Below are 26313 nucleotides of genomic sequence, written 5' to 3' on the forward strand. Positions count from 1 at the left end.
CAAGAGCTCGATCGACATAAGACTTTCATGTTTTGTACTAATACATTAGTAGACAATCTATTAAAGTATATGTATTCCTCAAACTCTTGGGAGGGCAATTGCCCCCCTGCCTCCTAAATGACGCCCCTGGTCGGAAACTGTTGAATTCTTTCCGTCCAGAGCAAAATCTGAAGTGACGTCTATTCTAATCTACATTTAAATACATATATATACAAATTTATGAGATATTTTTGAAACAATTGCTCTCAAATTACAATTATAAAATTGAAATGGAAACCTTCGCCAAATATAAATGACAAAATTGGTTAACGGTTAGATATTGCATGGATAGAAGAAAGCAGGAACATGCAAGGCAAACTGATCATGTCCCTATGCTGTCCAGTGTGAAGTAGTGAACTTGTAATGTTGACTGTAGTGGAGCAATGATGTAATGTTTTTAGTAAATTGTGGTCCATTTTAACTTTTGGGTCTGCATTGGTGGAGTACTTTTAATTATAGTGTGCAAAACTGAAACAATAAAATTGGATTATTTCCTCCAGTATTACTGTGAAAGGAAAATGAGAAAAAATGTCAGCCTTGTCTTGTAAAGTTGGCAGTAATCAACTAAGAAGGTGAGTTCTAATTTTGCCAGCTGGTTATTGTTCGAAAACAATCACTCTTGAAGTTTGACAGTTTAACTTAATTCTACAGTAGTTTTGGCACATTAATTGTAGGGTATAATGATGCAAGAAAGGAACATAGGGTATATAACATGTAGATTTAAACTACCCGTTGTTTACTGTTACTTTTTACGTTTTAATATATAGGTGAAATTATTCAGAAAATAAATGTTTTAAGTGATGCTGGTAAAGTTTAGGCACACCATATTTTTGTAAAATATACAAGTAAAATTCAACCCCCTGTATTTTAACTCTGCACGGAAAGACATGTTTATAAGGAACAAATTTCGGCCTATGTTTAGCAGAAGGGGTCCAGCTCTTTTCTCTAAAAAATGTTACAATTTTGGTAATTTCTGTTCAGATACGGTTAGTTTAGGTTAGTTTAGTTTATGTTATATTAGTGTAGGGGTCCCGCATGATTTTCCAAAAAAAGATAGAATTTCGCTTATTCTACTAATATTAGGTTACTTGAGGTTAGGTTATGTTAGATTTGGTTACGTTATATTACGTCTAAGTACTTGCATCATTCATTTCTCCTGTAAATTTTGTTTTTTACGTGCTTCTAGACCCCTTGTACTAAACATGCTCCCAAATTTCTACAGGGGGCAGAATTAAATACTAATTAATACAGGTGTCCTTTGGATTTGCAAATGTAGATGTATTAGTCAAAATCATTTTCCTAAGATAAGTGAGGGTAAGAGTGTAGTTTATGCCGAACATTAATAATAATAATAATAATAATAATAAATTTTATTGTCGAATCAGCTACATAGCCATAGACAACGTCAAATTATAACTTACTACAATAATGTACAGCAATAGTGATTGTTCACTACTACAATAAGTACTAAAGTACTAAAATTCACAACAATAACATATCTCAAATATTATTACCTTACAAAAATTAAATATTATCGTATTCAAAAAACTCATCTATTGAATAAAATGGTGTTTTTACTAACCAAGAATATAATCTATTGTTGAAGCTACCCATAGGTAGTTGTGTCAGTTCTATAGGTAATTTATTATACCACCTCACACTCATGGCTTCATAGCTATTTTTTGATTTTGTTAATCTCAAACATGGTACGTTGACACGTCTATTATTTCTAGTGTTATATGAGTGTATGTCATGCCTATAATGTATTTCTGACGTTTTGCCTTTTATGTACATCAACACATTGTATATATATATATATATAAAATTGATTACTGTCATTATTTTTAATCTTGTGAATAATGGTTTACAATGACACGTATTCTTTGCATTCATAATTATTTTCACAACTTTTTTTTTTTTTTTTTTTTTTTTTTTTTTGTAACAACAGAACGTCCTTCAAACGGCTACCATTTCCCCATAACAGTATACCATATAGTAAGATACTTTGAAAAAACGCAAAATATGCGGATCTTACATAGTTTTGTGCTACCTGATTCCTCAAATTTGTTATCAAAATATATAACTCTTGAAAGTCTTCCTGTAATATATTGAATATGAGAGTCCCATGATAATTTATCATTCATTGGAACCGATTCACCTGAACTGATTCCTCGGAACAGTTCAGAGATCAGTTTCCAAAAATAATCCCATGAATCGAAGCAATCGAAAAGTAAGTTCTGGGCAAGTTTTGCAGACCACCTAATAAGTAATCGTAATCTAACTTCACACCAGCAAACTAAGATATATCATAACAATGATAATAGATTACGATTGCTAACCAAATGATCTACCACACTCACCAAGAATTTGCTCTTCAATTGCTACGTACAAAGGCAATATCCTTGAGAACTGACGTTGAAGTCTTGCGAGAAATCAATGCAGGTGAAACGGTGACTATCAGTTTTGAAATCTAAATGGGGGCTACCGCCCCCCAAACCCCCCGCTCAAGTACCATAAAAACATCTAAAACAACAATAAATAATCAATCCACTACTATAGATCTAAGGTAATAAGGAAAAAAAATTCTGTAAAAAAATAAATTAACACACCACTAATTATAAATCAATCCAGCATGCTGAAAAAAACGACATCCAAACTGACTTAACATCACACTTCACCAACGCAACACACACGTTCAACCGTACACATTCGAACTTGAGTTACGAATACATAACAACCAATCAGCGACTTCAACACAACCAACCAACCACAGCATAGGAGGCAACATCAGTGTCACCAACCGCTAAAACACCGTTTCCGTACCTGTTACAAATAACAGTGATTCCATTCCTCCAAAGCCACAACATGTGACAAAATCACTTGTTCGGCATAAAGTGCACTCTAGCCTAAGTGAGTACATATGAAAGAGGACAAAGTTCTAGAACACAGGTCCCCATTCCAATTTAGTTGTAATAAAGACAGAAATAAAGTGCCCTGCGGTGCTCTAACCCACCTACGCTCGCTCGGCAGTACTATGTGAGTTAAATATTAAACTTTGACACAGAAAGGAACCAGCCTATATAAGGGGTAGGCCTACCCGTGTTCTAGAACCTTCCCGAGGACGGTAGTAGATATTTTCCGTTGGTATAGCATTTGTACTATTCAGTGTACGTGTACAAAAGCTATATTTTATTGTACAATGTAGGGTTGCTATTGTGAAACCATTACATATGCTATTGTAACTCGAATAATTGCGAAAACCCACGTGTTTTCAATGCTCTTTCGCGTGCAGGTTTACTATACGGATCCCAGTATAAGTAGTAGAAGTAGTAGTAGTACAGGTTAGAAATCCCGCAGGGATTGGTTGGGTTCTGTTCTCGACATAAAATGGGTAAATAAAAAGCCTTGCCCAAAGTTTATGTACATTTTACAATCTGTGGATCCGTATAGTAAAACTGCACCCTCTCCTGTACGCGCATACCGTACCCATTGTCACTGAGGTGCCCCCGCCCTTTAGATGCGCTCTCGCAATATTGCACGTATCTACCAGTTTTCCCCTGTCCTTATTCGTTTAGATAGTATTCGTGCTTTTTAGTGGCCACCTAGCACAAGATGGTTTGTCTTTTTGAATTGTAGTTAGTGTGCCACGCATCCAAATGCTGTATTTATACGCAAACCGTAAAATAATTCTAATTTTTAACAATTACTTCTGGTAGCACCCTTGAATTTCATCTATGCAAAGTGGGGTAATGTCATGTCGCCCAGTGTAAATCTTTTGGAGGACAATTAGAAGGAAATTAGTGAGAATTGTAATTTTTCCACAATTTCGAGTTGGGTGCCTAAACTTGACCTGTACAGAAATTTGTTGCATATAGACATGTCTTCATGCAATGTATTGAATTTTACCTGTAAATTTTGCAAGACCAGCACCGTTTAAATTCTTGTAGGCATTAAATAAAATGTGACATGTGAACAGAAACAGCGATAAAAAGGTGACTAAATCCAGGATGACACACGGCACAGAATAAAGCGACCATTTTAAATGAGTTTTCTGAAGGTTTGATTTTCTGATGAACTGTATAACTAACAGGATATTGCCGTGCCCTTCTAGTGTTGTATTGCACAAAGTTTAATGTAGGAATTCGGGTTCTTTCACTTTGATACATAATTGTGGCTATAAAACATGTTGTGTATGTAACTTGTTAGCATCATTAGCTTATGTTCTTCACTTTGCAGTACATTGTACGAAATATGACCTATGTGTACGTCCGTTTGTTATCAGGTCTGAAATATAGGATGCCAAAACATAATCTTCGCAAAATCCACTTCAATGTGTGTAAACTCGGTCGCATAGGAACGCAAACAGTTCGAAATATTAATGAATGTGCGGGATAAATTAAGACAGTAAGAGCGAATATATAATCAACACCGTTCCGAAAATTCTTTAGTGGAATCTCATGGTTGGAAAATAAGGAAGGTCACGGGTCTCGTTCTATTATTGGCTAGTACAAATTGAAGGTGATTACTGAAGCAAATTCGCGGAAATGACACGATTAATTACAGAGAAATCCTGCGTCGATCATCCGACCATTTGGAGAATCTAGAAAGGTGAAAAGATGAATAAATTGAACGAGCACCGAAGGAATCAGCGTTTTGAATCTGCTTTGCTTTACTGTTGTTTCTGTAGTATAAAAGTGGTCTATTTCACACGCACATGCAAGAACTCCCTTCTATTTCCAAACCAGTTCCAGCTCCGACGTTGCATTCAAAGAGATTTATAATGATTGTGAGGTGCTTCGTGGCGTATTAATCCACTACAGCTTACTCATTCCAGGCAAATTGAATGGTTTAAAAAATTGTCGTAGGGTACCAAAACCTACAATGTCTATGTTAAGCATTGGCCAACAGCAAAGATCTAAGTTATATGCCAATAATATGAATAAGCAGTACTTGGAGAATTACATGCATTGTGATATGAAACTGCCCTATTTGCCTTTCGTCAGACCTAGCTTATTGACTTGGAGGTGCTGGAGGTGCTCTTGTAGAGACACGTCTTCAACATCCAAGACAGTGGCTATTTTGCCTTCGAAGACTATCAGCCCAAAACAGTAAATCTGTATATTGCCGGTGACGAACCTGTGCAACTATTTTTTTTTCATTCTTTCTTATATGGCTTTGGTTTTAGTTCATCGAATTCCGTTGAGACGACATTAACTTACGGTTCAGAATCCTACATTAATTTCACAAGAACCCATTATATATATAACCTTTCCGATTCTGGGACTAGCGGCGCAGAGTTTTGAATAACTTGTGTGTGAAGGGGAGGATTGTGTCAGACATTACTCACAAAACTGAAAGACAAATTAAAATTGTAACGCTGCGAAAATTTCAAAAAAGAAATTCTGTTCCTTAGGACAATATCTCTGTCCATCGAGTACTACAAACACAACTGACATTGCATGAGCTACGGTTTCAATGTCTAGATCATCCTCTTTATCCTCCAGTTCTAGCTCCGCCAGACTATTATTACCTGTGTTTATTCCCCAGACTGAAACCGCACTTAAAAGGACACCATTTTGGATCTGATAAAGAGCAGTGGTGTGAGGAACAGTCTTCAGAATTCTTTTTAACTGGTCTGCAAAAATTGGTGCACCGTGCAAGGAAGTGTATTGAACTTCAGGGGAAGTATATAGAATAACTAAAATTTCACCATTCCACGTGCATTCCTGGGTTGGGCTACGAACTTTTCAGTGGCTCCACGTACGAACATACGAGTCACAATAGTTTTATTCAATTCTACATTAAAGGTGGTTGGAAATGTTGAATTCGAACTGTGCGAATACGCGGTTCTGTGTTATCAGTAGAAAGACTGAATAATTCTCTAGACTGTCTTTGCCAGGTCTGTATAAGCAAAGAGGTTTACCAAAACTGCTGATGAAGTTGCACATCGTAGTATGCATTTCGTCAATACTCAGTGGATAACCTGACTAATTTCATTGGACTCTTGATCGTTCATCCTTATACCGAAACATCTGTAGGAACTACGTAATAAGGCACACCTGGTCTGTCAGACGTTCTGTTATTTTGCATTGCTTAAATGCAAAAATACGTATATGTAGTGTACTATTATCAGATTTGTATTTTAAACATCGTTATATTGTTAACTGTTAAATATTCAGTAACAACATTTTTTTTTTTTTTTTATACGTAGTTTCTCGAGTGCTCTACGTACTTAAAATTTTTACTACCGGTACTACTTGAAAGTAAGTTGACATTAATATTAGTAATAAATTCTAGAGACTATACCTAATTCATTTCTTACTTTATCAGTCACTTCTTTAAGTACATGTGCACACTCTTCTACTATATCGAAGGCAAGTTTGAATTGTTACAAGTGAGGTTATTTGTATGCTATTTTACTTCGTTTGTGGTAAGGACATTTATAGCAGATTTTCCGTCTTTTCCAGTTTGTCTTTGAAAATTTTATCATCTGTTGCCGTCAGGATGGATTGATTTAAATCAGTCTGATTTAAATCAAGATTTAAATCACTTGATTTTTTAAATAAAAATCGCTGATTTAAATCAAATTCCGAAATAATTTAAAGTGAAAATAAGTAGTCCTGTTTCTGTTCTGTTATTTCGATTATGGAAGATGATAATCATAATACAATGAGACTCATATGTACAGTATGTACAGCATAGTATGAAAACAAGTGTCATGCAGATGATGATTAGGGAAAATCCCGTTTTGACCGGTAACAGGGCAATCATGTTTTCCTCTCTTCGTAACATAGGGTTTATATTGTAAATCGTTAACTATTCCAACGGGGAAATCACCATCGACATTTAAGACGAAGATTCTTTTGTGTGCGCGTCTATATATATGTTCCCATATAATAGGACGTATTTAGAAGTGTCCTATCCCCTGTCCGACTTTTTTTTTTTTTTTTTTTTTTTTTTAAGATTTTATAACTTCAGGCAAAATTTATGTATTTCGTGCCGCAAGCTAGTTACAATTTCCTTAAAAATATGCCCCTGCCAAATATCAGTAACTTTTGTGGAAAAAAAAAGTGTCACTTTGATAAGCGTTGCTGTACTTTTTCCTTAACGCTTAACCTTTTAAATTATATCACCTATTTTTAGGTGATAGGATAAAATCTTCATTATTCGATTAAAAAATTACCAATAAAGCTTTTTACTCTTTTTTTATTTATTTTTTTTTTTTAGGACTGAAGGCATCGTAAAGTACGTTACATATGCTTTCACGCCTCTCTGCGTCGAGACATAGGATGTGATGGCGTCATATTTTTTTTTTTAAAAAAGATATTTTTTTGTGCCTATTTTTATTATTTTTTGGCGGGCCTACATTTTGCATTTAGAAGACTGAAATTCTGCACACTCGTCCAGTGCACTCTTAGTATTTTTCAGATGATTTCAGATCTCTGCGTGAAAACAAGGTAATCCAGAGGGGCAAAAAAAAAAAAAAAAAAAAAAAAAAAAAAAATATATATATATATATATATATTTTTAACAAAAAATAGCTTTCTTCGCGATTTTCCCGCCTAAGATGGAGACATATGAATGGTACCATTTGAAAGGCTGTTCTATTCTGAAGAGAATGATGTACGAACCATGATCTTAGGATAAATAGGGATGTCTCAGGAAACTGTTACCTGAGATCCTGTTTTATACGGGAATCTGGAGTATTTAGTATTTTTCTCGGGCTTACTTTTGCATCTAGAAGTTTGAAATTTTGGGCACTCATTCACTGCACCCCTTAGTATTTTTCAGATTTATTTCAGATCTTTATCTCTGTACAAAGGCGGTACAGAGGGGTAAAAAGTAAAAAAAAAGGTGATATTTGTTAACAGAAAATCCCTTTTTTCGTGATTTTCCAGCCCCAGATAGCCTACACCAGTGTTTCTCAAAGTGTGGGTCGCGAACTATTGGTGGCTCGCGGGCCGTGTTTTTGTGGGTCGCGAGAAATTAAGTATGAAAATTTTATTTTGGTGCAGAAACATATGTTATAAAGTAAGTACCATTCAGGAAATGAACATTCGAAGCGTTTGTTAATGAGGTGAAAAGTAAGTGATTGCTCAGAGCCCTGCCTTGTTGTACACATGGGAAAGAAAGTATTTGACAGTTGACAAATTTTCTTTTGTCAATAACTCGGGAACAAATGTATTAATTTGGATCTTTTTGTTGCTATCCTTAGATTAGTTATAACTTAATAACTTGCCAAAAGCGGTACTCTAATAGGCTATTTTTTGTTTAGTTATTAGGAAAAGAAATTTTGTCAATCGAAAAATACTTTCTTTGTTGATTGTACAATCAGTAGAGATGCTGGATTAGGATGGAAAGAGAATGGGTGAGTCAAAATCTGTCACGGGGTAGGGCATTGCGTTGGGAATATTGTTAGCTCTGAGTTACATTTCTATGGAAAAATTAGAAATATGACTTTCAAAATTTAATTGGTTTGGAATGCATCACGATGTGTATTTGAATAAAAGTAGCTGGGCCACAAAATAGTTTTAATATTTAATATGGGTCGCGGTCACAACAAGTTTGAGAACCACTGGCCTACACGATGGAGACATTTGAATTGTACCGTTTGAAACTGTTTTATTCTGAAGAGAATAATGTGCAAATCATGATTCTAGGATAAATAGGGATGTCTGAGGAAACTTTATTACATCCGGGTAATCTGGGGATGTTCTTAGCTCATTGTTAAATATTTTCCCGCCCTTACTATTCAAGATAGAAGCTTGAAATTTTGTAAAAACATTTAGTACACTCTTAGTATTTCCCAGATGATTTTGAGATCGGTGCGTTAACACAGGGGAGTCCAGAGGGGATCAAAATTTGAAAAAAAAAAATCAGAAAAAATCCCGACTTCTCTCAAAATTTTCCGCTTCAGGGACATGATAGGGAAAATGTGAATGTTACCGTTTTAAAAGCTGTTCTATTCTGAAGAGAATGAGGTATAAACTATGATCCTAGGGTAAATAGGGATGATGCTTGACTGAAAGTCTATAATTTACCAAAAAAAGAAAAAGAAAACCATAATTTAAAATTAAGAAACATTGTTTGGGATTGATATAGGTTAACGATTGGGAATTAATTCAAAATTCAACCCCAATAGTTTCACTTAAATGGCATAATTGGCATTTAATACTAATTCGTAATGCTTTTTCTTCAGTTCGCGACTTGTATTATACGAGGAGAAAGATTTGATTTAAATAAAAAAAAATCGATTTAAATCAAAAAAATCATCAAAAATGATTTTTTTTTTTTAAATCATGATTTTTTCCACCCTGGTTGCCGTACTTTCCTCGGGAGTTACTAATTGTTGAATTAGTACTTTGATATATCTTGGGAGATTAGAAATCTCCGGTCGTCTTCCAAAATAAGGAATTATCAATTATGCCAAGTGCTTGCTGAACTCGAACCGTCTAATAATTGGATCATCCGTGTAGCAAAGGTAAAGAACAAAACTATTTACACAGCTGATGTTACGCCTTACTTCTTGAGATATTAGTGAACTTCCTCGTTGAAGGCTGGTCCGTGAAAGGTAATGAAGTGCAATAAACACATACATGTAATCAAATACGTAATTGAAAACACACGGTCTTCTAGATCTTATGCAGAACTACATAATTAGAAGCACCCAGTCCCTATGTGGCAGTCAACCAATAACTGATTAACACAACGTTCAACGTTTTCAAACGTTTTCCATCAATAGTTATATATTTCTAATGATATATTAATGACGATGCCTCTCATAAGTTTTTTTTTAAATTTTTTTTTAATATTGTTGATTCTCGTTATAAAATTTTTCTAAACTTAAAATTACGGTATACAGAAATTTGCGAACAATATTTATGGTACATGAGTTCAAATGAAATTTAATTTTTTCTCTCTTTAATTATTCTTAAACCAAATTTTTCTGTAGATTTTTCAATGCCAACATAAAATGTTGAAAGTATTATAAAGCAAGGTCCCTTTCAGACAAGACATGTAAAATTTTGTAACTGAAATGCAGCTGATCACGAGAACTGTTTTAGAGATTGGAGGGTGTGCCACCCATAGGAACATATCTGCTAGCTCCTTTCCAAAATATGCGACAAAGACTGGATTTCTTTATTTAGCAGCTCGCAGTGAAATAAAAGGAAAGAAAAAAAGAATGGCTAAAATTTGCGATTCAAATTAAAAGAATATTAATTTGTTTCCAATATACTGTGGATATAACAGTTTCATGATAATTCCTGTTTTAATGTTGACATCTTCAGACCTTTACTATGGAAACAAATCGTAAATGGCTTCTGCGTCATGTTCATATGTTGCTGTTTTATATCTTGTTTTCGTCAAAATGCTTGGGCTTTGGAACTGGGGAACCAAACAGCTTCTTTCTTGCTGACAGTTCATAATTACATGTTACATTAAACGAAGGAAATTGATCGAAGATATCGATCATCTTTTAGATGCTATACGGGTTACAAATATTTTTACATGGTGTTAATTTAAACACAAATTCTGTACCTAATCGGTAGATCGTTCCAAAATTCGTGCGTTCAAACCACGGGTTCGCAATATGGATTTTGTGGTATATAAAAGGTCTGGCCACGACATTAAACTTCCTTGTTCTAATTTCTTCAACTAAATCATATTGTGCTGCATTTATGACTGAAATAATTATTATAATGAAACACGAACAAAGTTATAATTTTTTTTTCGTAAAATCTTGTCCGATGAAAACAACCCCAGAAGTAAACTACCGTTTTGAATATTTTCATAAGTGATTTATGCAACGCCAAGAATTATTAATAAAACTTGAAAAAAAATCGCCTGAGTTGTTATTGAGTAAATTGTTCGAAAAAAAAAAAAAAAATCCTAAGAGTTTAAATAACCTTCTGGATTCATTTCCAGAAAACTCACTTATATCACATATAGAGTTGTTAATGAAATATTTTATGTTTGAAATACAAATATGGATCGTTACAGCCGTTTTTGAGAAAATTGCTAATTTTGATTTTAACTCTAAAGTAAACTACCCTTATATTTGGGGGTAGGAGGAAAATTCGAATCCTCTTTCCTAAAGAATGTTATAAAAACCTTAAGATTAAAATTTGGTCTTCATACGTTGAACACTATGATCTTTAGGGAGTAAACACATTTACATCGGGAAGAACGGACGGACGACGGGCAGACGAAAGTCCGTAAAATTTCGACTGCTGAGTTTTTTTTTTTTTAAGTGGCACCTCCTAAAGTGGTTCCATGTCTAACTAAAGTAACCCACGAGAAAAAAATAGCTCAATTTAATAATATTAAATGATGCGTCAAGTTTTGAATGCATTTACAATATACAATATGGGGCAAATGTAACTAATTTAGAACAGTTAGAGGCGGTAACACCATATCTTGACTGGGCGTAATGGAAGTAGAAGCGCATCTATTTCTGTATAATACTATCATAGCTGCTATCTTGAACTCAAGTCAGTTTTTTTTAATAGGAAGGGGGTCATGTGTGTATCGTTTTAGGATAGCTTTTCACTACAAACACACATTTAACATTATTTGCATCTTACCTTTAATCATTTAATAGGTTATGTCCTTCCCAATATCGGTTCATTAGCGTAGAATTGTCGTTCCAAAGCTACAAGGTACCTTTGCCTCATGTCGTATACTGTAAATGCATTTAAAACTTGAGATCGTTTTGGGCACCATTTAATATTACTCAATTGAGCTAACTTTTCTTATTGATTACTTTGGTCTGATATGAAACTGTTTTTCGGGATAAGACTCAAAGAAACTCAAACCTGAAAAAATAAGGACCACTCTAATATATTTATCCATCGTAACTTTGTTATTATTATTCGTCAGTATCCAAAGGTACTTACATCCTCTACATTATTACTGTTTCCGTGTATAGTATATACGGTTCTGACTTGTTGCTATGCTTTTCGTTTTGTGAACTGTTATCGACAAAAGAAAATAGTATATACTCCATTCACTTTTGCTAATTATACCATACCTTCACTTCCAAGCTAATTTCGTTACACGTCTTCAGAAGAACTTGTTTCTGTGCAGACTCCGGTTCGCCAGTCTTAACAGTTTCGTTGGGACCTTCCTATTTTAATGTAGCTAATCTCATTTTACATTATGTGATTTCGTACTTCATACGATTACATCATGTGCAGCAGATTAAGTTCCGTACAGTTTTAACATAGAAAATCATAAATCAATTTCTGTTTTGCACTCTTGTAGATCCGTCACATGTGCAACCTGGAAATAATTTTTCATCCTTCAATACAAAGAGAGCGGAGCAAATTAGTGCAGTGTGGATAACTGCCAGTGTTGTGTTACATATTGAAGAAGAATGAATTTAGAGAGGGGGAAGTAAGGTACAAAGTGCTCCAGAATTATTCTAGCTTGAAAGAAAAGAAGGTAAACCTAAATTTGGAAGAAGAAAGTGTTACTGTTAAAAAAAAATCTGGGTGATTACTTGTTTCGGCAGAATGTTAATTTTGTAGTTGTACTAGGAGAATACAAAAATTGTGTAGGGTTTACTTGAAGTTCACGGAAAGAAACTTTTCAAGGAGTAGCAATAACGTGAAATCCGCAAATTGTAATTTATGAATTAACATTTTTATTTCAAGTTTACAAAATAATCTATTGACAATTCGATTCTTTTTAGAAGATCGTAAAGATGGGCGGGGGGAGGGGTAGGGGGTGGTTAAACGTGTGATGAAAAGAGACAGTGTGGACAACGATTGTTAAATGTACTACAAAGAAGTGCCAATATTCCATTTTTCTAAAGAAAAAATGAAGAACTATTTATAAAACTTTTTGTATATTATAAGGTACGATAGCCGATGAAGTATTGTGAGACAGTTCATTTCCGTTTCAAATTTAGTTTATTACAACTACGTTTGTATTCGCATTTAATCGCAATTTTCGTGCTCCCTAATTTTAAAAATGGTAGAAATCACCTAATGAGAATACAAAGTATATTGATCTGATATTTCTGTGTTGGCCTGGTAGTTACCTTTCCTATTAGACCATCATTCAATAAAACTATGAGTCAAAAGTGCTTTTACAGTGGTAATTTATGTTATAATTCAGAATTATTTCTCTCTTACGATTCTTCACACTGTATGAGCAAAAATCAGTGTTTCGAGTTGTTCAAGCGCTTTAAATTAGTCAGGACGTCGACAAAGGAATATTTCATATCTGAACAAACTTCTGCATCAACAAACTCGGACTGTGTCGAGAATGTTCGTGCTCTGATCCTTGCAACTCTTCACATAACTGTCGAAATTGCTGAGGAATCATGTGTAATTTTAAGTGACAAGCTGGGAACGAAACACGTTATGACAAAATTCGTGGCGCAGTTGCTGACAGACGAACAAAGGCAAAATTGTGTTAAAATCAGTGAGGAACTGCTGGGCCGTGCAAATGATGATGACAACTTCTTGAACTTCTACAAGTTGTTGTGCGCAGAAAGAGACCTGTTTTGTGGGAGAACCAGAACTGGTTGCTGCACCACGATAACACGCCACTTTACTCTGAATTAGTAATTTTCTTAATATATATATATATATATATATATATATATATATATATATATATATATATATATATATATATAATCATATTCATCCATCCTACTCATCGGATCTTGCGATTTCATTTAATCGCAAAGATACAAGAAAATGTGATGGCAATTACACGATATTCCAGCAAACGTGTTTCAGGAGGCGTTCAATCATGGAAGAAACTGGTGTGTGGTTAGTGGAGGGGCCTGCATTGAAGGAGACAGGGTTGATTAAACATGTCACTTATCAACACATATTTTGTAGCACCAGACCGGTCTTCTATTGAATAGGCCTTCCATCTAAGATATTTCACTATCACAGAAGTTTTCGTTTGCCCATGCCTCAGTCACATTGTATTCCGCTACTTCTTCGCCGTGTAGGCCATGTAGTGATACGTTCAACACACATAAATAACCTGACCTTGAAGACCCACAATAAGAGTTCTCATTGCTAATCAACTTGCACCGTAGGCTGCAGCTTTATTGTAATTTCTGATAGCGAGTCCATTCACAGGTTGTGTAATTTTAAATTGTTATTTACTATGCTGTTCTTGATCTTAAATATGGTAGAAATAAAAAGAGAATCGTTGTAGGTAATTTATTAGGATACAAGGGATCTTATGTGTACGCTTGGACGTATTAGATGCCATGATGTTTGAGCTAAAGTTCAGGTCTAGTGTAACCAAATTAGTTCAACTTATGTAACAGATCTACGATTGACAGCACCATTTTCAAATCGTAATAAATCAAATAAATATAGCACAAGGGACATCCAAAAAGGAATGTCCAATAACACAATAGTAATATCCACGGGATTATCCTGCGAAATTGATGCCAACATTGGATAGAATCTTGCCACAGAAGCGAATGTGGAATCAATGACTCAACAGAGAGGAAAAATAGACCGACTTCAAGGGTATCAACGGTCCCGTCACACTGCCGACCAAGAAGACAAAGGCGCAAGTTTGCGGATAGTTTAACCACATCGCGAACACTCGGACAAGAATTCGAAAGTATTGAACCAGGAACCGTGTCCGCACACTCGGTTCGATGTCTGGAGTATCGAGGCATTTTTTTTTTTTCATACTTCTCGTTGCTGTGGTTCCCTTTGACTGCACATCTTGGGCGTCTGTGCTTTAATGGTACCAAGTATGTATGTCAGTCCGAATGATTTGACATCTACCTCTCCATCGAATCCCACTTATGTCTGCAGTACCATGATGATTACATAGTGTGCAGTAGATCGTGGTAACAGACTGGGCGAGTCATGCATTGTGAATTTCAACATCGATTAGCACCGGGCGTTATAGAATGTGATACCATTAGATTTCATTACGTTGATCGGACACTGATACACACCTAAGGTGTTGGTGCCTATTGTTGTCCTACGTATGTGCATTTCTATTTCAGTTAATGAGGAAATTTTCAAATATTTTAGTATACGTGACACGTTACCTCCCAACAATTTGCAGATAGATACCACTGTCCCGATCATTCACCTGATCTCACTTGGTAAACACATCTGGTACATGATCGCATGACTTCCACACCAGAGATAAAAACAGATGAAAGCTTTTAGTAGTGCTTTTTAGCTGCGTGGCTTGCAGTACTTAAGAAGGACAGCTAATGTATATTTTTATGTTTGTGTTTTCCATGTCGCAGCAGTTACTGATACTCATGATAGCTCCATTCGATACTACTTGTTCTGCTAGATGTCATCTACGTTGTATATAGGAATAACTGTAATCATTTCATTATTGTACCATTAAGTAGCTACCAAATTTGATATTATTTGTACAGAATAATTCTTCACTTGTTCTTTCATTGACTAGCACAGCGTATATGTCCGTCCTGTACAGATAGAAGATTTGAATCTCGGCCGCGGCGTATCAGCAGTATCAAATCCTCAGCACTTGCGATACACATTTTATGGGTAGTAATTTGTCAGTCAGTCACGCGTTTGTATAAACAGAACTCAGGACGAGTTGTTAACGAAAATAAGGGGATCTGTGCTTGTTGGTGCTAGTACTACGTTTGACAGGGCAGCTATGCATCGGTCGTCGAGAAAATAAACCGATTGTATTCAGGGGGACAGAGAGCCACTCACTTCAAAGTATGTTGGATTTGAAGGGATTTTGTCTCGGTGAAGTACGTTATTCATCCAACTTGGAATATTAATTAACGGAACTCAGTTTGGACTTCTCTATTTTTTTTTGTGTTAGATGTACTCATGAAATTTTCAGAGTTGTAACATATTTTCCATTTCGTATGTAAGTCAATATTGATGTATGACAGGATCGCCATGTCGCAGTTAGCGACTAAATATTTTAATTTGACGAGGGCCATTTGGCCTTTATTCTGTTCACCTTTGAATGTATGGTGATCAATCTCTTATTCAGACCTGAAATTTCATGCTGTGATTTATGGTGTCACACATTGTCATTAAATCATGCTCAATATTACATAATAAGGGTAAAATTGTTCCCTTGAGGAGCTCGTAACTTTCCTGATCTTCTACGTATTTAATAGTATTGTTCGAAGGATAGAAAATGTTATCAAACCTTCTTCAAATTGAACGTTTGATATACATAATCAATATGCGATATTTAGATGATGAAACATCTTGTACTACATTATTCTGAGAACATACGAATTATTCAACATTCGCACTGATCTCAAGCACATGTGGACAGATATATTCAATTGAATATGATTGTTCAGGAGTATGTCGTTTATTTGTTCAGGGAGCATATCTTCTACCAATTGAACCAAATCGTTGGGGTGTATGTCATTTATCTATCGACCTCTTGATGGTAACGAAACTCTGATTTGTTTGTTTGTTGACGTTTCTCTCCCCTTTTTCAGCATGGACGCTATATGAGACGTAAACCTACAGTTTCAAGTTGGAATCCGAATGCCATAGTATGTTCATTGCCTCCTACCGAGACTGGAACTCGGAATACCGTGCATTAAAGGTGCACACACTAGCCTCTTGATCAGCAGGAAGAATAACAGAATCTTGCTGATGATTTTTTCTGTAAGTTTGGTTTCTTTCTTGTAGTCATGAAACTTGAGGATGGGTAACTTCCAACTCAAAATAATATGGCAGTGATTATTCTGATAACATACCGTCTCATGTACACTTAGTGTGACGTGAATAAAATCGGAAAACGATTCGAAATGATATGTGGAAGCTGGAATCGAATTCTCAAGGTTTTGAAAACACTGAACACATTGCTATGTACTTCTTGCACTGAGTTTGTTCTCCAAATCAATGAATAATATTATACCACAATCAGAGTCAGCTTTAACAGCATACTGTCACAATGCATAAAATACAAGAATCAGCGCGAATAAAAGTTGAGTCTTTTTTTCTTTTTGATAGACATTCATTTCTGAAACCTTGCATGATAAGTGGTGATCCTGAATGAGCTTATGTTATACGTAATTATATTATTATGTGTATTTTAGTTCTTATGTGCGCGATCATTTGTTTTCGTTAATACATTTTTCGCCTCTTGCTTTTTTTATGTAATGCGTTTCCTCTGCACTTCTCAAATCTAAGATTTTTTTTCTCTCGAAATATTCACTCAGGAGCACACCTGACACTGGTTTCATCATGCACATGACATACTGAAGATTACGAAGATTGGATCTGATGTGGAATTTTTCGTAAGTTTTGCACTGATTAATATTGTTTTATTGCATAGGATGAGAGGAAAAGACAATTAGGTTCTTAACCGTTGCTAGGACTTGTTTTTGTGTGTTTATTTTTCTAACGTGTGTAAGGAGAGAATGAAAAATTCGTGTTTTTCCGTTAGTATTTGCTGCTGGTGAAACATATTTTGATCAAGGAGGATTGGAGTATATTTTTCTTGTGGAGGGAGGGCGCTGAACTGAGTTACAATAATCTTTTTGTTTTACGTCCCACGGTTATGCCGTGTAGGCTAAAAGAGACGGTAATGATGAGAAATGAATGAAATGGTGGAATGAAGAAAGTGGAAGGAAACGGAAAAACCTCGAGAAAATCCATACACACGGTATTTGTTTACCACGTAGCTCACCACTTGGCGCAAGTTGGGATCGAACCAGAGATCCCATGTATCAGAGGTGAACACTGTATCACTGAGCCACCGCGGCCCCCTGAATTGTAATAATAATTAGATTAATTAAACAGGTATTTACATTCAGACTTCTGGACTTACCATTAAGTTGCAATTCTTATGAATGTTCTACAACATTACGTAGCTATAGATAGGTAGGTGTATTTTTGGATTAATTCAGCATTTCAATCAAGGAACAAAAGTGGGAAATAAACTCTTTAAGTTTATATAAGAATATTTATAAAAAATATTAGAGTAGCAGAATGTAGGTGCTGTTCAAGAAAATCATTAGAATTTTTGCTACTATTTCTGTTTTTATATGGAGAAAAGCAAATGTCCCGCTATCCGAACACATCCTGGAGAGAACTGTGATATCTACCTCGCATACCCACCACGAGCCACTTTCCATAAGTTGGCAAAGAAATGCAGCTTCAATGTTGTTTCGGTGTTTTCACGCTGTATGTCAGTTAGTTGGACGCATTTGCTTGCCCAGATCTTTTATTCCAATATATCTCAGAAATATTTGATAATATTTAAAAATTAGGGCTGTGAATGGGTTAACGTTGTTGTACATTACGTTATGGTAGCTAGAAGTAATGCTTTGGAAGTAACATACTCGATCTATAAAACCTTAATAATGTTGGGAAAATTCCATTACTTAGACTTGCAATAGATTTTTTGCCGTTTCTGTTTCCTAAACAATGAGTAATGGTCCGATGTCACCGTACTAGGATCAGCAATTTTTTTTATCATAATTACATCATCATCGTAATCATTTTATGGTGGGTACGATACATTTAGACGATAGCCATTCTCCTAGGAGGTCATATATATACACGTTCAATGGAACGAAATATGATTGTTGATTCAAGACACTCTAAAGGTTTATTCCCGCTGCTCCACTGTTCAGGTCCGATGATACAGACAACACAGGAAACTTTACTTAATTACATGGCACGCAACTTCTCTGTGGAAATATCTAAACTAGTGGGTTTTGTTGTTCAATGTTTTTAGTGCTCTTATCAAAATCTATGAGTTTTGCACTGTGTGCAATATGTATTTCAAACTGCATCTTGTTGTCCCCTGAACTTAGGTTGCTAAGTACAAATTAACTTGCACCTATTTCATTGCTTTAAGTTTCCACTCCCCTAAGACGTGCACACTTAACTCTTTTGGTAATTAGTTCATATTTAGCGGAGAAATCAATAATATCGAGAGCAGAAAATTATTTGTGGTATCTAGAATTAATAGATTAATTCTTTCTCTGTTCTTCCTCTTTTCAAAACTTGTGCAATTTTAGATTTATTTTTGAGATTTGTGTGTAGTGTTTGGTAAAAGATAGTTTGCTTGCACCCAGCATGTTATAAAGAGTTTATTTTCGATTTTTAGTTTAACCATTAGTGGTTATTGTGTTTCCCTTGTATAAAAAATAAAACAATTACGTCTATATTATTAACATTAATTTTATAACGTTAGTGTTCTTTTTATAGAAGAAAATTTTAAAAACATACGGAAATTTTTAAAAACAAATTATTTCTTTTGATCAAAAGTATCTGGACTCCTAGCTAAGATTACAAGTGAAGTTTGATCATGAATCTATGTAGTTGCGTGTAATGCAGATTTGCAAGACAAAACAGTGCATGAGAGTTCACCAGTACTACGTCAATGGCGTTAGTGAGCAAAGGAAAGTACCATTTTTATGCCTTATTTTGTTCTGTATTTTTAGACGTTCTAATTCATCTTGTCCACTCCTCCTACATGCTTGTTATACTCTGTGATCAGTTACGTTGGAGGATGTGAACATCTTTCTTTCGAGCTCTACTCCATCGCTTCACTTGCAAGAGAGGCTCGATGGTTTCATGGTTGGATAGTAGCCTCACACAGCTGTTGTTGTTCCAGGCGACAGCCAAAATTTGATTCTGCGAATAAAATCTATAGTTAAAAGTTTCACGTTTCTTTTTTCTTAATCTCTGTGTCAAAATAAAGCACTTGTTCATTCTGTTGAGTCGAACAGGCTCTGTTGCTCTGACGTCAATATCTTACAAATGTTTCATCAGAGAAAACCCCGTGGAAAAATTGTGAAGTTGTGAGTCTTTGGTGTGTCTAAAACAGAATCATTCGATCAACAGATGATCGAATTCGGGACACACGTGTATCATCACCTCCAGAATCCTTTGATTTGCCTTCATACACCTGCATCTTGTAACAATAACCTGTTTCTGAGCAGTAAATCGCCCATTGTTTGAACCCAAACCTGATGTGCTTACCACGTATAAACTGGTTGAGATAGTGATGCCCGTAATATCAAACAATTTGTTCAGCAATGCTCAGATTTTCAGGGAACATGCAAGATTTCAGAAAATTTTCGATTAGTTTTTTGATCAGTGGGCGAATCTTGAAAATCTTACCTGTTTCGACTCACGCATTGGATATCCGTCATCGTATTCACACAAATATAAATGTTCTTGAGGAATACAATGATAACCAGTCAAAAGAAGAATTCCATAAATTTCTTGATGCAATCATTTGAAAGCTGAAAGTGATGGACGTTCTTGTGTGCGGCATATATCGTAGCCTATCGAACAATATGTGAGACTTGACATCAAACAGCTTCTCAAAACACACTATCGGGCTTTTCTCTTGGAGTTCATTAACGAGATCATTCCTGCTTGTCTCTACAGCATCCGAATTTGACTACACTTCTGAGTAATCGGTTGTTGTTTCTTCCGCTTCGAAATCAAGGACATATTTTTTTCTTTTTATCAGGTTGTTGGGCTTGATCCTGTGTAGTTGTACTTGTCGATGATACAGCCACTTCCACTACAGCAGGTTCATCCCTCCTTATCGCATAATCAATTTCAATTCATCGATATATTCATTGTCAGAAATTTCATCGATCCATTCTGAAGGAAGTTCCACAATGTCTAGTGAATCATTACTGTCATCTTCATTGTCAGAATTCCAGAAGTTCTGAGAATCCATGATATCTTCAACCTCTTTTAAAGAAAGAAGCTTTTGTCAAGCCATTGCCCATACAATGCAATCACAGAATATTTGCCGAAATTGTAGTCACTATCATCCGTGATCCTCAAATGGAACTTTCTGTATTTCCGTCCATTATTCCCATGCAAGTTGTACTGACATGAAAAAAGTACTATTATCGTAATCAACACCCACCAACAATCAAGAAAAAATCACCACGACCAAAATTAGCCTCGATCCGCAACGTCTGATCTGCCTTCAAAATTCACGTTTCGCTTTTGTAATAAGAAGAGGTGGGTTGAACGGGAAAATGAGCACGTGTGCTGAACGTAAAGCACACGCATGATCGCTTTAGGTTCTGTATCACAGGTGACATTCGGGGAAAGAAGTGAACATCCTGGTTTTCTCCGAGAGAGAGAGAGAGATAACGGTACTAGACGCGTTAAAGTATGTGATTCTCAGATGGGAACCATGGCAACTAATGGGTTAAAATTAGGTAAAGGGAGTGCAGAATTCTATATTTTCGTTTTTACTCGGCTTTATGTGGGACTTGAGCGTAACACAAATGAGAAAATCGTCTTCAGTAATTTACTTAAGACTGATTGATTTCTTCAGATTTCTGCTAAAGATTCAAGTCTACTTAATAAATTGTTACGTAGCTAAATACTAATTGGTAAGATGACATGCGTATTTATTAACAGTAAATACAAATTCTCAAGCTGTTTCGAGGCTGTCCTTAATCTCTTTCCCAGCACATCTAAAGAAAATTTGTTACATAAAAAGACATGATACATGAAATTCTCTAGTTATCCATACTTTAGAATAAGAATTGATGTGATGAGTTTATAGTCCGATAGTACGATTTCCTTCTCTTCCTAATGTAAGCAAATTTTCATTAGATACACTGAGCAAGAGTTTAGGAGTACTTCGAAAACGTTCGCAGATTTTGTGTTGTTTGGAAAGTTTGATTTTTGAGAATTTTTTATGTATTGTTGCATAACTAATTCATAGAAATATAACTGAATGTTATAATTTGTATATTTTGTAACATAAAGAAGACAATGCAAACTTGGTGTTATTTAGTGAGTAATGCTTAAAGTATTATCAAAATTCAATGTTATTCATCATTTTTACAATATGTTGAGCAATATGAGAATATTCTGTACAGTGACGAATCCTAACCAAATAATCAGACATACTTTCTTTTACGGGATCTTGAACTTAGAATTTCATATCTTCAATACTCCGCCAGGTAAACTACGTTGAAATTCAATATATTCAATATATGCTAACGGAGGTTATTTGCAAAAAGGTTAAAATAAAAAAAAAAAAAAACAACCTTAATTTCAATTGTTCTCAATATTTATATGTATTTATATGCGTAATAAGATGATAAAATGTGGTATTTCATGTGATACTGCCTGGTGTAGTTACTTCTAATTAAAAATAAATGAATGTGAGAATAAATAAAAAATAATAATAATAATAATAATAAAACACTTTGCTCTGTCGACAGATAGATAAGCAGAATCTGTCTATGAGACTTCTCATATTTATTCCTAGCATAGTTTGGAGATTTAAAAGTATTTAAAAAAATCTTTGCATTGAGAAAAGTTTAAATTGATTTATAGGAAGAAAAAAAATCGTGTGAGAAAAGGTAAAGCATTCTATAATTATAGAGCATTCTATACATAAAATCAAGTCTTATTTCTGTTGTGGCTTTGATGATAACAGGAGAACTTTCGCTGTTAAAATGTTAGTTTCGTTTTCGCTTGTTTCGTGGTTTGATTACAATCTGATGAACTTTTGTTTCTATGGCTTTGGGTGTCATCGTATTCGAACCCATAAGTTAGTCAGCAAGTCCTCTAATAAAAATATAAAAGAAGAACGGAAATTAATTTTAATGTATATAGCCTCACTTACAGTGAGTGTAGTAAGCTCGAACGTGTATTCTTAAAATCAGAGAACGAGATTGACGTATGCCGTTAAAGTAAGAAAAAAGGTGTATACTTGCTGCGTCGTTGTCCTTATTTTGTGCCCTAACAGTTCCGGTAGACACAAGAACCATCATCATTCAGCAGATGTGCATGCAGATACTTTTCATATCCCTGATTCATATGTCAGAATCGTTCGTTTCAGTTAGAAATTGAAGTGATGAATCTTCAGATTTACATTCGTATCACACATTTACATTCTTATCACAAACTAGATATTTACAGTAAGTGCATTTAAAATAAATAGCATGCCCATCTTGAATACAGAATAAAAATTGCGAACACTACAACAGGAGAGTGTTTATATTTTATAGGTGAAATGAAGATTCTGTCGTGAATCAGGGCTGTCAAAAGTATTTAGACGAGGATTCGGTAACTGGTGAAAATGATAGTGCCCACCGAATCCGTTTTGACAATATAAGGACGATGACATATAAACAAGCATTCTTTTCTAGTTGTATGGCCGAAGATATCTCGATTATTTCACCTTTTATTTTATTGTCATCATTTCATTTGTCATAGTCTCCACTAACCTAAAAGAGACAACTGTGGAACATGAAAATAAGTAAATAAATAAATAGACAAATAAACAAAGAAATAAATAAAGTTTCTTCAGGGAGCATTGGATTAACAGTTTTTATCTTAACAAAGCTTTATATGTATGTTTGCGAAAGAACATCTTAATCCTCCGTGGACTCCTATTCAGTGTAAATAATTATTTAAAATAATTTGACTTCTGTTGATATCCGATCTACATGTAAGAACTCATAAATGTTATATGTCTATAAATTTAAAAGAATAGTTGATAATGCTTTACGGGTAATGAATTAAGAAGACTAAGATGAGCGGAAACATCACTTTCGTGGGTAATATTCGCCGTGTTCATAGAGTTGTCGTTAGAGGGCCTAGGAGAACGACACATCTGGAGAGACCAAAAGGAAGAAGAGAGAATATTATAAAGCAGACTCTTAGAAATATGTGATAATCCAAAGCGGATTAAGTTCATACGAGATAAAATTCAGTGGAGAGATCTTGTTTCTACAGCGAAGAATCTTTGTATTGTTTAAGCTATAGAATAAATGAGTTGGTATCATCGTATCTTTTTTATTCTGTTTCTTTATTTTATAACTACTTTTAGCATTTTATTTTTACTTTTGTAATTTCAAATTTGTGTAACTTGTAATATGTGAATCTTAGTTTTTATTGTTTTTCTTTTATTTTTCAATATTTTTGGCTAAATTTATTTACCTTGATCTGTTTTGTTGTTATTTTTTGTTTTAATATCTACTGTATGCGATAACGGTGGCTCACTACACTGGAGCACTGAATAGTTGCTTATTTTCTCTCATTGCATGGCAACGTTATTGTGTTGTTTTGCTTTTCTTTTGTTTTTCTACAGCAAGCAAAACAGTTGGTAGATAAGTGTCAGTTGTCATGATGTGGTATGTGATGTGCTGGTCTTTACTGGGATGTGTTCCTGCTTCCCAGAATGCTCCGTTCGATGAGTAGAGATAGTAATGCTATGCGCCCCAGGATGATGGAGGACGAAGGAGGTGGTAGATGCGGCCCTAATGGCGATAAAGCTTCTCATTCATCGAAGAATGAATCCACGGCAGACATTGAGGTAAGCAGTTCCTTTTTGTATTATATTCTTATTAACCTTTTATTTTGTAAGGATAATAATATACGTATGTCCTGAAGTTAAAGGATTTTTTCGTTTTTGTTTTCTTTTGAGCTTTCTATGCGGTCTAAGCGGTTAGCGTACGCGCCTTTCGCGTGTGAGATCCGGGTTCGATTCCTGGCGGGAGCTCATGTGGCTCGGATTCCACGTTAAGCTGTAGATCCACATCTCATATAACCTTGCTGCTGAAAGGTACTAAACTCAAAATAAAATCAAAATCTTTCTTTCTTCGAAACTTATTATCATCATAGGTATTCCGTCATTATTGGCAGGTCACTTGCCTCAATTGAGAAGCTTCCATCCATGCTCCACGGTCTTCAGCTAACCTATCGTTCATCAGTTGTAGCCTCCTTCACCTCCTCCCTCTCGTTCCTGCCACCATACACTCTAGCACGTTCTTCATGATACAGTTCCTTCTTAGCCAATGTCCCAACCAGTTTCTCTCCCCTTTTCAATAATATTTAAAATCGTTCTTTTCTCTCCCACCATTTCTAACACTCACTGATTCGTTTTCCACTCGACCCAGCTAATTCTCTCCATTCTTCTTCACACCCACATTTCCAAAGCTTCCAATCGATTTTCACCACTTTTGCGTAATGCCACTCTACACGAAGTATTTTATGAGTCTTTTTCTTAACTCTTTATGCAAGGTCCCACAAAATAGTATTTTCTGCCTCCTAAAGGGTTTCTTTTTTCGCCATTCGTCTTTACTTTTCGTTCACGTCTGTACTTCATATCATCACTAGTAATACTACCCAGATATCGAAAACATGTCACCTGTCCCATTCCCTCCCCCTACTTCTGTATTTGACACTGACTGGCTCCAATCATCATGGCTTTTGTCTTTCCAACATATATATTTCACCTCATATTCTTCATAGCTCTTCTTCAAGCTTTCTGACATCTTATTGATTTCCTCTTCACATTCCACAATAAGCGCCACAATCATCTGCAAACCGTATACACCTAATCATTCTACCTCCTACCGAAATGCCGTCTTGATTATGTAGGCTCTTTTTCGTTATCTCTCCTACATAGATATTAAATAATGTTGGCAAGAGACAGCAACCTTGTGGAACTACCCTTTCAATTGTATTCCCCTCTGTTATTTCCTCCCATATTCTAACACTTACTTGGTGGTTCATATATACACTATGTGATCAAAAGTATCCGGACACCTGGCTGAAAATGACTTACAAGTTCGTGGCGCCCTCTATCGGTACTACTGGAATTCAATATGGTGTTGGCCCACCCTTAGCCTTGATGACAGCTTCCAGTCTCGCAGGCATACTTTCAATCAGGTACTGGAAGGTTTCTTGGGGAGTGGCATCCCATTCTTCATGGAGTGCTGAACTAAGGAGAGGTATCGATGTAGCTCGGTGAGGCATGGCACGAAGTCAGCGTTCCAAAACATCCCAAAAGGTGTTCTATAGGATTCAAGTCAGGACCCTGTGCAGGCCAGTCCAGTACAGGGATGTTATGGTCGTGTAACCACTTCGCCACAGGCCGTACAGTATGAACAGGTAGGTGCTCGATCGTGTTGAAAGATGCAATCGCCATCCCCGAATTGCTCTTCAACAGTGGGAAACAAGAAGGTGCTTAAAACATCAATGTAGGCCTGCGCTGTGAGAGTGTCACTCAAAACAACAAGGAGTGCAAGCCCCATCCAAGAAAAACACGACCACACCATAACACCACCACCTCCGAATTTTACTGTTGGTACTACACACGCTGACAGATGACGTTCACCGGGCATTCGCCATATTCATACCCTGCCATCGGATCGCCACATTGTGTACCGTGATTCGTCACTCCACACAACGTTTTTTCCACTGTTCAATCGTCCCATGTTTACGCTCCTTACACCAAACGAGGCGTCGTTTAGAATTTACCTGCGTGATGTGTGGCTTATGAGCAGCC

At 35.6% G+C, this 26313-nt stretch overlaps 1 protein-coding gene across 6 annotated transcripts in view; it reads left to right on the plus strand.

Moving 5' to 3' along the window:
- Nucleotides 1-355: 355 nt before the first annotated feature.
- The window catches only part of LOC145678517 (BTB/POZ domain-containing protein 17-like), a 61681-nt gene continuing 35723 nt past the window's right edge, over nucleotides 356-26313 (plus strand). Inside the window, exons 1-4 of one of the 6 annotated variants that reach the window (XM_081748762.1) lie at nucleotides 356-611; nucleotides 12304-12483; nucleotides 17228-17305; nucleotides 24112-24336. In XM_081748762.1, the coding sequence (XP_081604888.1) occupies nucleotides 24202-24336 (135 nt within the window). In that variant the 5' untranslated portion in view covers nucleotides 356-611; nucleotides 12304-12483; nucleotides 17228-17305; nucleotides 24112-24201. The remainder of the gene's footprint in view (nucleotides 612-12303; nucleotides 12484-17227; nucleotides 17306-24111; nucleotides 24337-26313) is intronic. The other 5 variants (XM_081748760.1, XM_081748761.1, XM_081748759.1 and 2 more) reach the window with 5 other exon arrangements.

This window comes from Thermobia domestica, chromosome 2 (genome assembly GCF_964235325.1).
Source record: "Thermobia domestica chromosome 2, izTheDome1.hap1.1, whole genome shotgun sequence".
NCBI lineage: Eukaryota > Metazoa > Arthropoda > Insecta > Zygentoma > Lepismatidae > Thermobia > Thermobia domestica.